This window comes from Oncorhynchus gorbuscha, linkage group LG03, assembly GCF_021184085.1.
Source record: "Oncorhynchus gorbuscha isolate QuinsamMale2020 ecotype Even-year linkage group LG03, OgorEven_v1.0, whole genome shotgun sequence".
NCBI lineage: Eukaryota > Metazoa > Chordata > Actinopteri > Salmoniformes > Salmonidae > Oncorhynchus > Oncorhynchus gorbuscha.
In genome coordinates this window covers 33827389-33842528 of record NC_060175.1, presented here as the reverse complement: position 1 = coordinate 33842528, position 15140 = coordinate 33827389, and the positions used below count along the sequence as shown (strand labels likewise).

At 41.6% G+C, this 15140-nt stretch overlaps 1 protein-coding gene across 1 annotated transcript; it reads left to right on the top strand.

Moving 5' to 3' along the window:
• Window positions 1-11168: 11168 nt before the first annotated feature.
• On the top strand, window positions 11169-14864 carry LOC124019655 (ER membrane protein complex subunit 3). Its single transcript, XM_046335060.1, has 9 exons — window positions 11169-11301; window positions 11988-12144; window positions 12274-12331; window positions 12443-12536; window positions 12702-12806; window positions 13070-13151; window positions 13283-13362; window positions 13779-13861; window positions 13971-14864. The coding sequence occupies exons 2-9, from the start codon at window positions 11990-11992 to the stop codon at window positions 14097-14099; spliced, it is 786 nt and encodes a 261-aa protein (XP_046191016.1). The 5' UTR covers window positions 11169-11301; window positions 11988-11989; the 3' UTR covers window positions 14100-14864.
• The last annotated feature ends 276 nt before the right edge of the window (window positions 14865-15140 follow it).

Here is a 15140-nt window from a genome sequence, read left to right as displayed (position 1 = left end):
GTAGCCATGGTGGGTTTACAGGAATAGCTACTCTTGGACTAAACTCCCTTCCATACAGTCCTATCTCCTTCGCCTGGATATTACACACCCTCACGAAGCTTGTGTTCTGTCCTCGCTCATGTTCCCAGCATGCCTGTAAAATCCCTTTCACAGGATGAGACACCCCATGTCTTGGGCTCCTGAGTGGCACAGTGGTCTAAGGCACTGCATCTCAGTGCAAGAGGTGTCATTACAGTCCCTGGTTTGAATTCAGGCTGTATCACACCTGCCCGTGATTGGGAGTCCCATCAGAACAATTGGCCCAGCATCGTCTGGGGTAGGCTGTCATTGTAAATAAGAATTTGTTCTTAACTGACTTGACTAGTTAAATTATTAATTGCTAACTGCTGTCTTCTAATCTGCAGTGGCATATCCCTAATTTCCACCTGTAGTGCAGACACTGAGGACGTCCGAAACACCACACTACATATTCTGAGTCCTTGCCCCTGTATGACACCTAACCTTTCCAATGAGGTCTGGGCTGCCGAACCATACTCTATACTGCCATAGTCTATTACAGATTGGATCAATACAACATACATGGTTCTCAATAAGGAACACCCATCAGACAGCGCATCACATTTAGCACCTTCTTACCCTTTCACACCACTCTGTGTGTTCTGTCCAGGTCAGCCTAGTGTCAAAGTACACCCGAAGGAACTTGAAGGCCTCCAACCTCTCCAAGTTTCTCCCATATAACCTCAAGCATGCCTTGAGCTATGCTTCCTCCTGGTAAAGAACACTGAGTTTTTGCTACAGAGAACCTGAATCCCCATATTAATGCCAACTGCTCTACCTCATCAATTGCTTCCTGACTATATATGGCACATTTCTTCCCCTCTTTCATAAGGTCCCATCTTCTGAAAATAACAACCTCCTAACATCCGGCCGTACCTGACAGTAAACATCATTGATCATGATTGAGAACAACAAAGGACTAAACACGCTCCCCTGCGGTGTACCTTTATCCACCAGGTAGCTGCCTGATAGAGACTTCTCCAATCTCACCTGGAAATACCTTCCAAACAGGAAATCCTTAATCCAGTTGTACGTTCTTCCTGCTACTGCCATAATATCAAGCTTGATTAACAACCCCTCCTTCCACATCATATCATACGCCTTCTTCACATCAAAAAAGAAAACTACAACAGTCTCCTTGTTCACTGAGCCTTCCTGAACTCTGCTTATAATAAGAGCACTGGGTCCATAGTTCCCCTCCCCTTCCTGAATCCACTCTGATGTGGCGATACTAGCCCCCACCTCTCCGGGAAGTAAGTTAGCCTTTCTGTAATCATACTTTCCATAACCTTACATACATGTAATGTTAAAGCTATTGGCAGATAGCTTGTTTGCCTCATTGGGTCCTTCCTGGCTTCCGGATTGGTACCACTACTGCCTCTTTCCAGTTGCCTGGTAGTTTACATTTCTCCCACACTCTGTTGTACAACACCTATACCTTATCCTGTGCATCATCACTAAGATGGGCCAACATATCATAGCACACCTCATCTTTCCCAGGCGAAGTTAACCCAGCCTTACCTATTGCCCTTTTCATCTCTGCCTTGGTAAATGGTGAATTCAACGCATTATTTAAATCAAATTGTATTAGTCACATGCACCGAATACAACAGGTGTAGACCTTACAGTGAAATGCTAACTTACGAGCCTCTAACCAACAGTGCAGTTTCAAAAAAATATGGAAAAAACAAGAGATCAAAGTAATTCAAGTGCAGCAGCAAAAGAAAGAACGATATATACAGGGGGGGGGGGGCAGTGCTGGTACAGAGTCAATGTGCTCAAAGCTCTCAACCTGCTCCACTGCAGCCCGGTCGATGAGAATGGGGGTGTGCTCGGTCCTCTTTTTCCTGTAGTCCACAGTCATCTATGTCTTGATCACGTTGATGGAGAGGTTGTTGTCCTGGAATCACATGGCCAGGTCTCTGACCTCCTCCCTATAGGCAGTCTCGTTGTTGTCGGTGATCAGGCCTACCACTGTTGTGTCATCTGCAAATTTAATGAAGGTGTTGGAGTCGTGCATGGCCGTGTAGTCATAAGTGAACAGGGAGTACAGGAGGGTACTGAGCACGCAACCCTGAGGGGCCCCGGGTTGAGGATTAGCGTGGCGGATGTGTTGTTACCTACCGTTACCACCTGGGAGCGGCCCGTCAGGAAGTCCAGAATCCAGTTGCAGAGAGAGGTGTTTAGTCCCGGGGTCCTTAGCTTATTGATGAGCTTTGAGGGCACTATGGTGTGGAACACTCAGCTGTAGTGAATGAGTAGCATTCTCACATAGGTGTTCCTTTTGTCCATGTGGGAAAGGGCAGTGTGGAGGTGTTCTTCCTTCTTTAGATTTCCCCACAATGTCAAGCAAAGAGGCACTGAGTTTGAAGATATGGATGTATTTCAATGCCTAGGTACACCGCTAATTGACTCAAATTATGTCAATTAGCCTATCAGAAGTTTCTAAAGCCTTGATGTCTTTTTCTGGAATTTCAAAGCTGTTTAACGGCACAGTCAACTTAGTGTATGTAAAGTGTGGCATCATCTGTGAATCTGTTGGGGCAGTATGCAAATTGGAGTGGGTCTAGGGTTTCTGGGATAATGGTGTGAGCCATGACCAGCCTTTCAAAGCACTTCATGGCTAGACGTGAGTGCTACGGGTCGGTAGTCATTTAGGCAGGTTACCTTAGTGTTCTTTGGCACAGGCACTATGGTGGTCTGCTAAAAACATGTTATTACAGACTTGGACAGGGAGAGGTTGAAAATGTCCGTGAAGACACTAGACATTAGTTGGTCAGAACATGCTCCCAGTACACGTCCTGGTAATCCGTCTGGCCCTGCGGCCTTGTGAATGTTGACCTGTTTAAAGGTCTTAATCACATCGGCTGCGGAGAGCGTGATCACACAGTCTTCCATGTATAACTGGCGCTCTCATGCATGTTTCATTGTTATTTGCCTCATAGCGAGCATAGAAGTAGTTTAGCTCGTCACTGGGCAGCTTCCGGCTGTGCTTCCCTTTGTAGTCTGTAATTGTTTGCAAGCCCTGCCACATCCGACGAGCGTCTGAACTAGTGTAGTACTACTCAATCTTCATCCTGTATTGATGCTTTGCCTGTTTGATGGTTCGTCGGAAGGCATAGAGGGATTTCTTATAAGTTTCCAGGTTAGAGTCCCACTCCTTGAAAGCAGCAGCTCTAGCCTTTAGCTCAGTGCAGATCCTTCCTGTAATCCATGGCTTCTGGTTGGGGTAAGTACAGTTGAAGTCGAAAGTTTACATACACCTTAGCCAAATACGTTTCAACTCAGTTTTTCACAATTCCTGACATTTAATTCTAGTCAACATTCCCTAAGGTCAGTTAGGATCACCACTTTATTTTAAGAATGTGAAATGTCAGAATAATAGTAGAGAGAAGGATTTATTTTAGCCTATATTTCGCTCATCACATTCTCCGTGGGTCAGACGTTTACATACACTCAATTAGTATTTGGTAGCATTGCCTTTAAAATTGTTTAACTTGGGTGAAACGTTTCAGGTAGCCTTCCACAAGCTTCCCACAATAAGTTGGGGGAATTTTGGCCCATTCCTCCTGACAGAGCTGGTGTAACTGAGTTAGGTTTGTAGTGCACACACTTCTTCAGTTCTGCCCACAAATGTTGTATAGGATTGAGGTCAGGGCTTTGTGATTGTCACTCCAATACCTTGACTTTGTTGTCCTTAAGCCATTTTGCCACAACTTTTCAAGTGCGTTTGGGGTCATTGTCTATTGGGAAGACCCATTTGTGACAAAGCTTTACCTTCCTAACTGATGTCTCGAGATGTTGCTACAATATATCCACATAATTTCCCTCTTGATGCCATCTATTTTGTGAAGTGCACCAGTCCCTCCTGCAGCAAAGCAACCACACAACATGATGCTGCCACCCCCGTGCTTCATGGTTGGGAAGGTGCAAGCCTCCCCCTTTTTCCTCCAAACATAAAATGGTCATTATGGCCAAACAGTTCTATTTCTGTTTCATCAGACCAGAGGACATTTCTCTAAAAATCTTTGTCCCCATGGGCAGTTGCAGGTCTACAATTTGTTTGAGGTCTTGGCTGATTTCTTTAGATTTCCCCACAATGTCAAGCAAAGAGGCACTGAGTTTGAAGATATGGATGTATTTCAATGCCTAAGTACACCGCTAATTGACTCAAATTATGTCAATTAGCCTATCAGAAGTTTCTAAAGCCTTGACGTCTTTTTCTGGAAATTCAAAGCTGTTTAAAGGCACAGTCAACTTAGTGTATGTAAACATCAGACCCATTGGAATTGTGATATAATTCACTGTAAGTAAAATAATCTGTCTGTAAACAGTTGGAAAGATTGTGTCATGCACAAAGTAGATGTCCTAACCGACTTGCCAAAACTATAGTTTGTTAACAACAAATTTGTGGAGTGGTTGAAAAACGAGTTAATGACTCCAACCTAAGTGTATGTAAACTTCTGACTTCAACTGTATGCATCAAGAAGCCGATGTCTGCCAAAATCATGTCTCCAGATGTGAAGATCTTCTCAAACCCTGCTTTCTGGACAATGGCTTTGTCCGACACAAATCACTGCATTATGTTATCACCTCATTAGGTGCAACTCCCAGGAGTTGCTTGAAGGAGTGCATTGAATGCTACACGGAGTAGGTTTGCTTCTGCAACTTTTGTCAGTATGGTCAATGACCATCAGGCAGTTTTTGCTGGACCCCTGAAAATATGCAGGCAAGCACATTTGGTTCTTCTCCCAACTTGGAACAGTCTTCATGATGCTGATGAAAAAAACTTTAAAAACTTGTGGATCGCGCAAATGAAAGTGATGGAAACAATGCTGACAATGCTTGCACTACAATTGAATAGTTGAGCCAAGGGCAAGTTGGTGTAGCTGTGACGCAACTTCATAAGCGCCATAAACACTTGATCCTCAAATGACAGCATCTCGACCTTCCACTTGGCAAAGTAGACAACACAGTCCTTGTAACGTTCCATGTTAGGCTGGACGATATGGCCAAAATATCATATGGTATTTTTCTAATTTGACAGTATAATGGTATTTTGTTTTTTATTCATAAAAGTTCTAAATTTGCTTTATGAGTAGTGTGACCCTAGGGCGGCAACACATTCTAAATTATTTAAATGGGTCTTTCTCCATTTGGATTGTTTTATACTATCAACCTAAAATCATTTCCTGCATTTCCATCATTTCCTGCACTCATTTTGAGAGCATTTCCACACTGCCACAAAAGGGGCAAAAATACTAGGCCTTATTTTTAACCAAATGTTGCAATTGCAATTTAAATCTAAATACTTGGTTGGACTTTTGGAATCATGGAAATAAATATTTATTATAATTCTATAGTTAGAATGTAAATAGTGGGAACTTTGAATACAGTGTTTAACATGACAATGAATGAAAATGCCATGGACAAGTTGTGATAAGGTAGGAACCAAAGTGATGTTCAGTGTTTCCTATGGGACACTAATCTTTGGCTACATGAAATCTTTATTCATATAGCCAACATATATTTAGCCTATTCCTCTTTGATTTAGAAAATACAGTTGCACAAACATGCTGATTTAAGCCTCCACCAATACTTGCTAGCTACATTTGCTCTGACTCAGTACTCAGCTAGCTTGCCAGCTAACACAATTTAGCTTAGCTTGCTAAGAAAATACAAACTAGCTGTTTGCTGATGTAAGAAACAAACTAATATTGTAATTATAGAACGCTTGTGGATTGATATTAAGATCAAAGTGGAAACATCGTTGTCATCAACATTGTTGCATGTGTTGCATTGACCATGCAGACTGAACGAAAGTGTCTCATGGTCAAGCAACAACAAATCAAAGTTTGTCTCGTGAACTGAATACAACAGGTGTTGTACAACAGGTGTAGGTAGACCTTAGTGAAATGCTTACTTACAAGCTCTAACCAATGGTGCGGGAAAAAAAGGTGTGTGTAGGTAAGTAAAGAAATAAAACAGTAAAAAGACATCTGGAAAAAAAAGAGTAAATAGGCTATATACAGACACCTGTTAGTCAGGCTTATTGAGGTAGTGTGTACATGTAGGTATCGTTAAAGTGACTATGCATATATGATGAACAGAGAGTAGCAGAAGTGTAAAGAGGCGTTGGCGGGTGGTGGGACACAATGCATGTAGCCCGGTTAGCCAATGTGCGGGAGAACTTATTGGTCATGCCATGTAGGTAGTATGTACATTAATGTATAGTTAAAGTGGCTATGCATATAAGAAACAGAGAGTAGCAGCAGCATAAAAGAGGGTGGGGGGGCACACAATGCAAATAGTCCGGGTAACCATTTGGTTAGAGAGGAGGACAGGAGTCTTATGGCTTGGGGGTAAAAACTGTTGAGAAGCCTTGTTGTCCTAGACTTGGCACTCCGGTACCACTTGCCATGCGGCAGTAGAGAGAACAGTCTATGACTGGGGTGGCTTGGGGTCTTTAACAATTTTTAGGGCCTTCCTCTGACACCGCCTGGTGTAGAGGTTCTGGATGGCAGGCAGCTTTGCCCCAGTGATGTACTGGGCTGTACGCACTACCCTCTGAAGTGCCTTGCAGTCGGAGGCAGAGCAATTGCCATACCAGGCAGTGATGCAACCAGTCAGGATGCTCTCGAAGTTGCAGCTGTAGAACCTTTTGAGGATCTCAGGACCCATGCCAAATCTTTTCAGTCTCCTGAGGGGGAATAGGCTTTGTCGTGCCCTCTTCACGACTGTCTTGGTGTGTTTGGACCAATCTAGTTTCTTGTTGATGTGGACACCAAGGAATTTGAAGCTCTCAACCTGCTCCACTACAGCCCCGTCGATGAGAATGGGGGCGTGCTCTGTGCTCCTTTTCCTGTAGTCCACAATCATCTCCTTAGTCTTGGTTACGTTGAGGGATAGGTTGTTATTCTGGCACCATCCGGCCAGGTCTCTGACCTGGTCTCCTTGAGTGATAGGGGGTGGGACTAGGTCTGTAAAGAAAGAGAGAGATGACTCAAGTAGCGGAGTAAACTATAAAAATGACATCACACAGCACATTTAACACACCAAACATGAAAAATACCATTATAAAAAGGTAAAGTAAAAACCCAAACCGGTCCTGCATCAATTCCATTATATAGTCAAATACGGTATACCGCCCAGCCCTAGTTCCAAGTACTCAACAATGATGTTGAACATGTCTTTGTCTGGAAGTCATGTCTCCATCCTAAGTACTATCAGATCGCTGTGATGCTGAATACCTGTTGTGGATATACAGCAAATTCACCTTCAACTGCGCTAATGTTTCAAGATGCACCTCAATGAGAACTTTCTCCAACTGTGCATACAGCAGCCTCCTCCATTCTTCATCTGCCGAGGGACCTGGATCTTCCTTTTCTGCTATGGTGGATGAGCAACCTTTTCTAGTAAATACAGGGGTATTTCTCTTTCCCACCGGAAAATGGAAGCTGCAGATCCGAGTGTTGTCACTGGGTTTCTGGTCTAACCAAAAAAAAAAAAAGTCACGATTTCTAGGGTAACTTGGTTGACTACTAAAATGGAAACATATATTTAAATACCATAACCCACAGAATTGACTATGGTAACAGTTAAGTAGACTGGGCTTTGGTCTATCAGCACATCTAATATTGTACTATGTGGATGGGAAATTTCTGTGGAATGGAGGAATTATCTGGAATGCTCAAACAAGATGATCAGGACAGTCTAGGGTACCATTTGCCCGAAGAGGTTAAGTATTGCAATGAGCTATACAGCTGTACTTATTCTAATTCTCGAGAAAGTTAAAACCCTCTTCGGTGAGGTCCCTGAGAAGGACCAACAGTGGTAGGGGGAGCGTCTGAAAGGTACTGCGATGCAGGGATGGAACATAAGGATTTTGGGCACTGGCCAGAAGACCACCATTTTTCTTCTAGCCCAGGTAACATTCAGGTCATAAGTCTGTGGCATGCAATGTTTGCAAAGGCAACATTTCACTGCTGTGCCACGCTAGTTTGGCATAGTCTACTAGCCCATTCTGAAAAGTACTAGCCTTGGGCTAGCTTACTTTCAATCCCGGGTTGACATTTCTAATGGACTTCACAAATCAAATGAATTTGTCACATACACCTGGTTAGCAGATGTTAATGAGAGTGTAGCGAAATGCTTGTGCTTCTAGTTCCGATAATGCAGTAATAACCAACGAGTAATCTAACAATTCCAAAACTACTACCTTATACACACACACAAATGTAAAGGGATAAAGAATATGTACATAAAGATATATGAATGAGTGATGGTACAGAACGGCATAGGCAAGATGCAATAGATGGTATAGAGTACAGTATATACATATGAGATGAGTAATGTAGGGTATGTACACAAAGTGGCATAGTTTAAAGTGGCTAGTGATACATGTATTACATAAAGATGCAGTAGATGATAGAGTACAGTATATACATATGAGATTAATAATGTAAGGTATGTAAACATTAAGTAGCATTGTCATTTGATTAGTCATATTCAACAGATGCACTCGTGGAACAAAACCATTTCTGTATTTTGTATGGGGAAAATATTGAGCCCACAAGTCCTTTGTGAGCCAGCTAGCCACTTTTCCACGTGGTAACATGCTAGCTAATTTTAGACCACTATGGTAGGGATAATTAGCTAACGTTTAGCTAGCTAGTTACGTTTGCTCATCATTCGTGTAGTCAGTCTTTTCCCCAGAACCCACGGGTGGTGACACGCTAGCTGGTCCACAATGTTAGCACTAATCGCTAATTTTCCCTAGTACGCCTGTCAGGAATGTCCAACTACACCACTGAGATACAGTGCAATGTTAGCTAGCCAATGTAGCCAACTAGTCAACCAAGGTGCCCAACTACCTAGCCCAACAAGCGATATTTAGCTAGGGGGCTAACGTTAGCTAGCATGTCACCATGTGAAAAAGTATGACTCCACAAACGGTGAGCTAACGTTAACTAGCTGGCTAGCTCACAAAGGACTTGTCAATGATAAGTTCACAACAGTCATTATGCTAGCCTATGTTGATAAAACATTTTTTTTAAAGTTTTACTTTTAAGAAATGTTACTTAACGTGAGTTAAGTACATGTACAGTTGAAGTCGGAAGTTCACATACACTTAGGTTGGAGCCATTAAAACTTGTTTTTCAACCACTCCACAAATTTCTTGTTAGCAAACTATAGTTTTGGTAAGTCAGTTAGGACATCTACTTTGTGCATGACACACGTCATTTTTCCAAGAATTGTTTAGACAGACTATTTCACTGTATCACAATTCCAGTGGGTCAGAAGTGTATATACACTAAGTTGACTGTGCCTTTAAACAACTTGGAAAATTCCAGAAAATTATGTAATGGCTTTAGAAGCTTCTGATAGGCTAATTGACATCATTTGAGTCAGTTGGAGGTGTACCTGTAGATGTATTTCAAGGCCTACCTTCAAACTCAGCGCCTTTTTGCTTGACATCATGGGAAAAATCAAAAGAAATCAGCCAAGACTTCAGAAAAGAATTGTAGACATCCACAAGTCTGGTTCATCCTTGTGAGGAATTTCCAAATACCTGAAGGTACCACGTTCATCTGTACAAACAATAGTACGCAGGTATAAACACCATAGGACCAAGCAGCCGTCATACCGCTCAGGAAGGAGATGTGTTCTGTCTCCTAGAGATGGATGTAATTTGGTGCGAAATGTACAAATCAATCCCAGATCAACAGCAAAGGACCTTGAGAAGATGCTGGAGAAAACAGGTACAAATGTATCTATATCCACAGCAAAACGAGTCCTATATCGACATAACCTGAAAGGCCACTCAGCAAAGAAGAAGCCACTGCTCCAAAACCAGTATAAAAAAGCCAGACTACGGTTTGCAAATGCATATGGGGACAAAGATCATACTTTTTGGAGAAATGTCCTCTGGTCTGATGAAACAAAAATATAACTGTTTGGCCATAATGACCATTGTTATGTTTGGAGGGGGAAAAAGGGCAAGCCGAAGAACATCATCCCAAACGTGAAGCACGAGGGGTGGCAGAATCATGTTGTGGGGGTACTTTGCTGCAGGAGGGACTGGTGCACTTCACAAAATAGATGACATCATGAGGAAAGAAAGAGTATGTGGATATATTGAAGCAATATCAAGACATGAGTCAGGAAGTTAAAGCTTGGTCGGAAATGGGTCTTCCAAATGGACAATGACCCCAAGAATACTTCCAAAGTTGTTACAAAAATGCTTAAGGACAACAAAGTCAAGGTATTGGAGTGACCATCACAACACCCTGACCTCAATCCCATAGAAAACTTGTGGGCACGACTGAAAAAGTGTGTGCGATCAAGGAGGCCTACAAACCTGACTCAGTTACACCAGCTCTGTCAGGAGGAATGGGCCAAAGTCCACCCAACTTATTGTGGGAAGCTAGTGGAAGTCTACACCCCCCCCAAAAAAAGAAAAACATCCCGAGCCCCACAACCCATTGAACATTTACATTTAAGTCATTTAGCAGACGCTCTTATCCAGAGCGACTTAAACATTATATCATGCTGAAAATCCACCCTTGGGATTACTCAGCATGTCCACAACCATTTCAACAGTAACATCTGTTACCCCCAATAACTATTTGGCCGTTTGAGCGCAAGACTTCTGAACAGGTTTCGAAACCATGCAAGGACCAGCAGAAGCACCAGCACTGACATTAAGTCCACTTAGTACAGGAGCAGCCATGGAAGTGCCATCATTCCACACTGTAGCTCCACCAATCTGTTTTACAGCCCTTGCATACGATATAGATCCAATCATGATGAATCTCTGAGCCTCTCTCTGCACCTGGCATCCACTAAATGTTGCACTGTTCCCCCTCGCAATAAGACTTAACCTCCACATTGCTCCCACATTCACCAAGAGTTCTGTATGAATGTCACATTAGCGGTTAATTACAGGGGAATATATTGATAAAAGTTACCTTGTCCCATGGAGATTTGCACGGTTAACAAAACGTCACGCCTGGGTAAGCCTACACGAAACACAGACCTTGCATGAGGTAGTTGTAAAATCTGCTACAGAAAAATGAATGGTGGAAAACAATTGGAACCATTTTTCGGGGTTTGCCGCTAGGTTTTATGGGTATTATGACGCGTCCAATGTGCCGGACTATAGACAGTACCCTAATTAGCATAGCAACGCCCGAGATATGTAACCACGACACAAGTCTTTGCCAAACGAAATAGCTACATTCGGTAAGATAAACATCAAACACGGCAGCGTTTTGTTTCCTAACCGGTCGAATCGTTTATTATTAGCTAGCTGTAGCATCTTTCAACCTACTCATTCTCTCTCGGCTAGCTAACAGTTAGTAGTAGCTAGATAGTTGCTAGCCAGCCTGCTCTTTCTAGCAGCTCTTCTAGCTAGCTAAAGTACTGTTATTCTGTTTTTGGAAATTGGCAAGAATGCCACGATGGTACATAGTAACAGTATAAGTTATATAGTTAGCTGACTAGTTGTGCATTCACACGTAGCTTGCTATACGACCAAATTGACAGTAACGTACTGACAGGTATTTGATCTAGCTAATGTAAGTAGCTAGCTAACATGGTGGTGCCAGTGTCAGTCAGTAAGCTAAAATATGCGATTCATTGTTCGCTAGCTAGCTTAACGTTAGCAACTTTGGAAACAGGAGTAACGTTATATTGCGGCACTGTCCAGTTTGTTAGACGCCAAAATGCTTGTGCAATGCATTCACCAGGGCCCTGTTTCCCAAAGGTATCTTATTAAGTTAGGAATAAGTTCGTCGTTGGGAAGCCGGGCCCAGTTCTCTCGAAACATAGTGCTGATATTAACTTCCATTTTCAAGATTTTGTCATATCAGAATTTATTCCTATGAAACCTGCTCTTACACCTGTTCTCTGTCTTATCACCTTGCTAGATATGGCTGAGCCTGAGCTTCTGCTGGATTCCAATATCAGACTTTGGGTGGTCTTGCCCATTGTCTTCATCACTTTTCTTGTTGGGGTGATTCGACATTATGTCTCCATTTTGCTTCAAAGTGACAAGAAGCTGACATTAGAGCAGGTATCAGACAGGTAAGCATGTAGCCCTGCCTAGATGGTCTGTGCATTGACCGTTTATAAAAACGCTTTCAGAACATGTAGGGTTAAAGTAGAAATGTCTTACGTAAGTTTGTTTTTGACATATTCCTCTCCAATATTCAGCCAGGTTCTCATCAGGAGCAGAATCCTCAGAGAGAATGGGAAGTACATTCCAAAACAGGTGAGATCAATGTTGGATATACCATAAAACACTGATTTGCACTGTTTGACTCTTCAAGTTTTGTGTAGGCTAGTTGTGCTCAGACTTTGAGAATTCTCTCTTTTACTTCAGTCATTTTTGATGAGGAAGTTTTACTTCAATAATCAAGAAGATGGATTCTTCAAAAATACCAAAAGAAAGGTTGTTCCTCCCTCCCCAATGACAGGTGAGCATAAGAGAATCACATCATTCCTTCTCATATAATCATGTATCACTATTAAACCCTGACACATGATATGGAGCATATCATTTCTATTAGTGTTTACCAATTACAACTCAGTTTGTTTGCGATTTTACTCTGTAAAGCTACGCTAACTGTTTCTTTGTCCAGACCCCAGCATGCTGACAGACATGATGAAAGGCAATGTGACCAATGTTCTTCCCATGATCCTCATCGGAGGCTGGATTAACTGGACCTTCTCAGGGTTTGTCACAAGTAAGTGACATCCTCCTCACTCACTGCAATGAGACTGGGTTGTTTGGATGATGATTGTCACTCGAGAGCTTCGATATCAACTTTATTTTATGGTACAGAAATTACCAGGTATTTACTAAGAAATGGCATGGTTAAATTGTTATTACATAGAAATAACCTATGAATAACAGTAGTATATAATTAAGTTAGTTTCTTTGCAGTTTGTTCTACATTTGAATTGCCAAACTTACAATGTTCTTTAACTATTTTCTTGTTCCTCACAGCCAAGGTTCCATTTCCTCTCACCCTGCGCTTCAAGCCCATGTTGCAACAAGGAATCGAGCTACTCTCACTTGATGCATCCTGGTTAGTTGAGGAAATACCTACTTGTTAAATTATCTGAGTTCCGTGAAGTTGATATGGTATTATTGCCTCTGAGTCCTTTTGCTAGTGTAAGCATTGATGAATTATAACCTCACCCTCATTTATGTTTTAAGGGTGAGCTCAGCATCGTGGTATTTCCTGAATGTGTTTGGGCTGCGAAGCATGTACTCCTTAATTCTAGGACAAGATAATGGTAATTTTCACCAAACTTCATAATTCAGTTTAGTTTTTCCTGCAAAGGTTACTGATGCATGTGTTTCTGTAAACTAGATGTGACAGTATTGAATCATAGTTTGTAACCAACTTACAGCAGTATTTGTTATCAAAAGCAATAAGTCAGAAGGTCATTGACTTGATTTGAGGCAACAACAAATCATTTGGAGAAATGAGACTTCTAGTAGGCAAGCTGTCTTGCCTTGATTTGATAATAGGCATGTCTGCAACCATTCAGTGTCATGTCAGCAGCAAGGCTGGTTTGAATGGAACATGATTCCATAATGTCAACTATGTTGAAGTGGCAGGCCTCCAATTCTTAACAGTCCTGGTTTTGTCATTAAAGCGATATGAAATAACAAGAGTGTTGATGCTGGTGTAATGTGACACATGCAGGTGCAGACCAGTCCAGGATCATGCAGGAGCAGATGAGTGGTGCTGCCATGGCCATGCCTGCAGACACCAACAAAGCCTTCAAGGTAGAGTTGTCTCCTCTTGATAACATTGACTTACTCTCCATGGTGAATTCAATTCCTACAGGTCCCAGCAGAATCATCTGACAGACAGATGTTTATTTCCCCCTTTTAGGCAGAATGGGAGGCACTTGAGCTAACTGACCACCAGTGGGCACTGGAGAATATTGAGGAGGAGCTGATGAGCAGGGAACTGGATCTGGATGGAATGTTCAGTAAGGAGTTACCAACGGGTATCTTCTGATTGCCAGTTCATTACTGCAGGGAACCTGCCGCTGGACAACATTTTAGTTTTACTTAAAGTGGCTGACTTTGAGTTTTTCTAGGAAATGACATAGAGAATGATGTCTACATTAATTTCAGTGCCATCATTGTCCATTTAACTTTAATTGGAGATTAATAATAGATTAATTAACAAAAAACATTATAGTACCAAGTTCAATTAATACTTTTAACTATTTGGAAGATTCAGTGTCAGCTATGTAAAACTCATTACAAAAAAGGATAATAGTAATGGAAAACTTAGAAATAATGTACTGTCAAAAGCAAAACATTTAAAAGGTGAATGAAAATGTGTTGTATCACCATTTTGAATCATGTTTGACCTTTTAGTCTGATTACACCTACCTGCCATTTGTTTGGTCATACTTGTTGGTTATTTGTGAGCTTGTCGTAAAAAAAAAAGTTTTAATATTATTAATAACTAAACCCATTTGTAAGAGTTGGCTCTTAGCAACATAACACAACTAGGTGTTGAAGTAAAAACAACAACAATTAAACATGGTCATTGCTGATGATTAAATTCCAGTTAACAATCTTTTATCATTCCTCTTTGAGTTTGTGTGTAGCATCCTGTCATGGCTGGCATGAGGCAAGTCTAGACATTGGGTGCTGGAAAACTACTGTTTGTGATAGTTTTATGCAATGTGTTATTTTTTTATATTTATTTCTCCCAATTTATTTTTTAACATTTCCCTTGTGCTTTTGTATAAAGACTGTTTTGACTAAATTGCAGTTGAGTTTTATTTACCTCTTAATTGCAAAGAAACACAAGGAACCCAGTTGTCATGGCAATGGCTTGGGACCTTTCTGAAGACAGCTAAATGATGCCTTCAGTGTTTGCTATCTGACTGTCGTGAACTTTGAATCTAAGAAAATTGTAAGCAAAGTATTTGCCTACCAAGTTGATGATAGTAATTACAGATAGTTCCAATACATTAAGAAGTTGCTGCTACTTTAGTGGAGCCCTATACCGTCGAGCTCCAGCAACTTTCTGCGGTTTCTA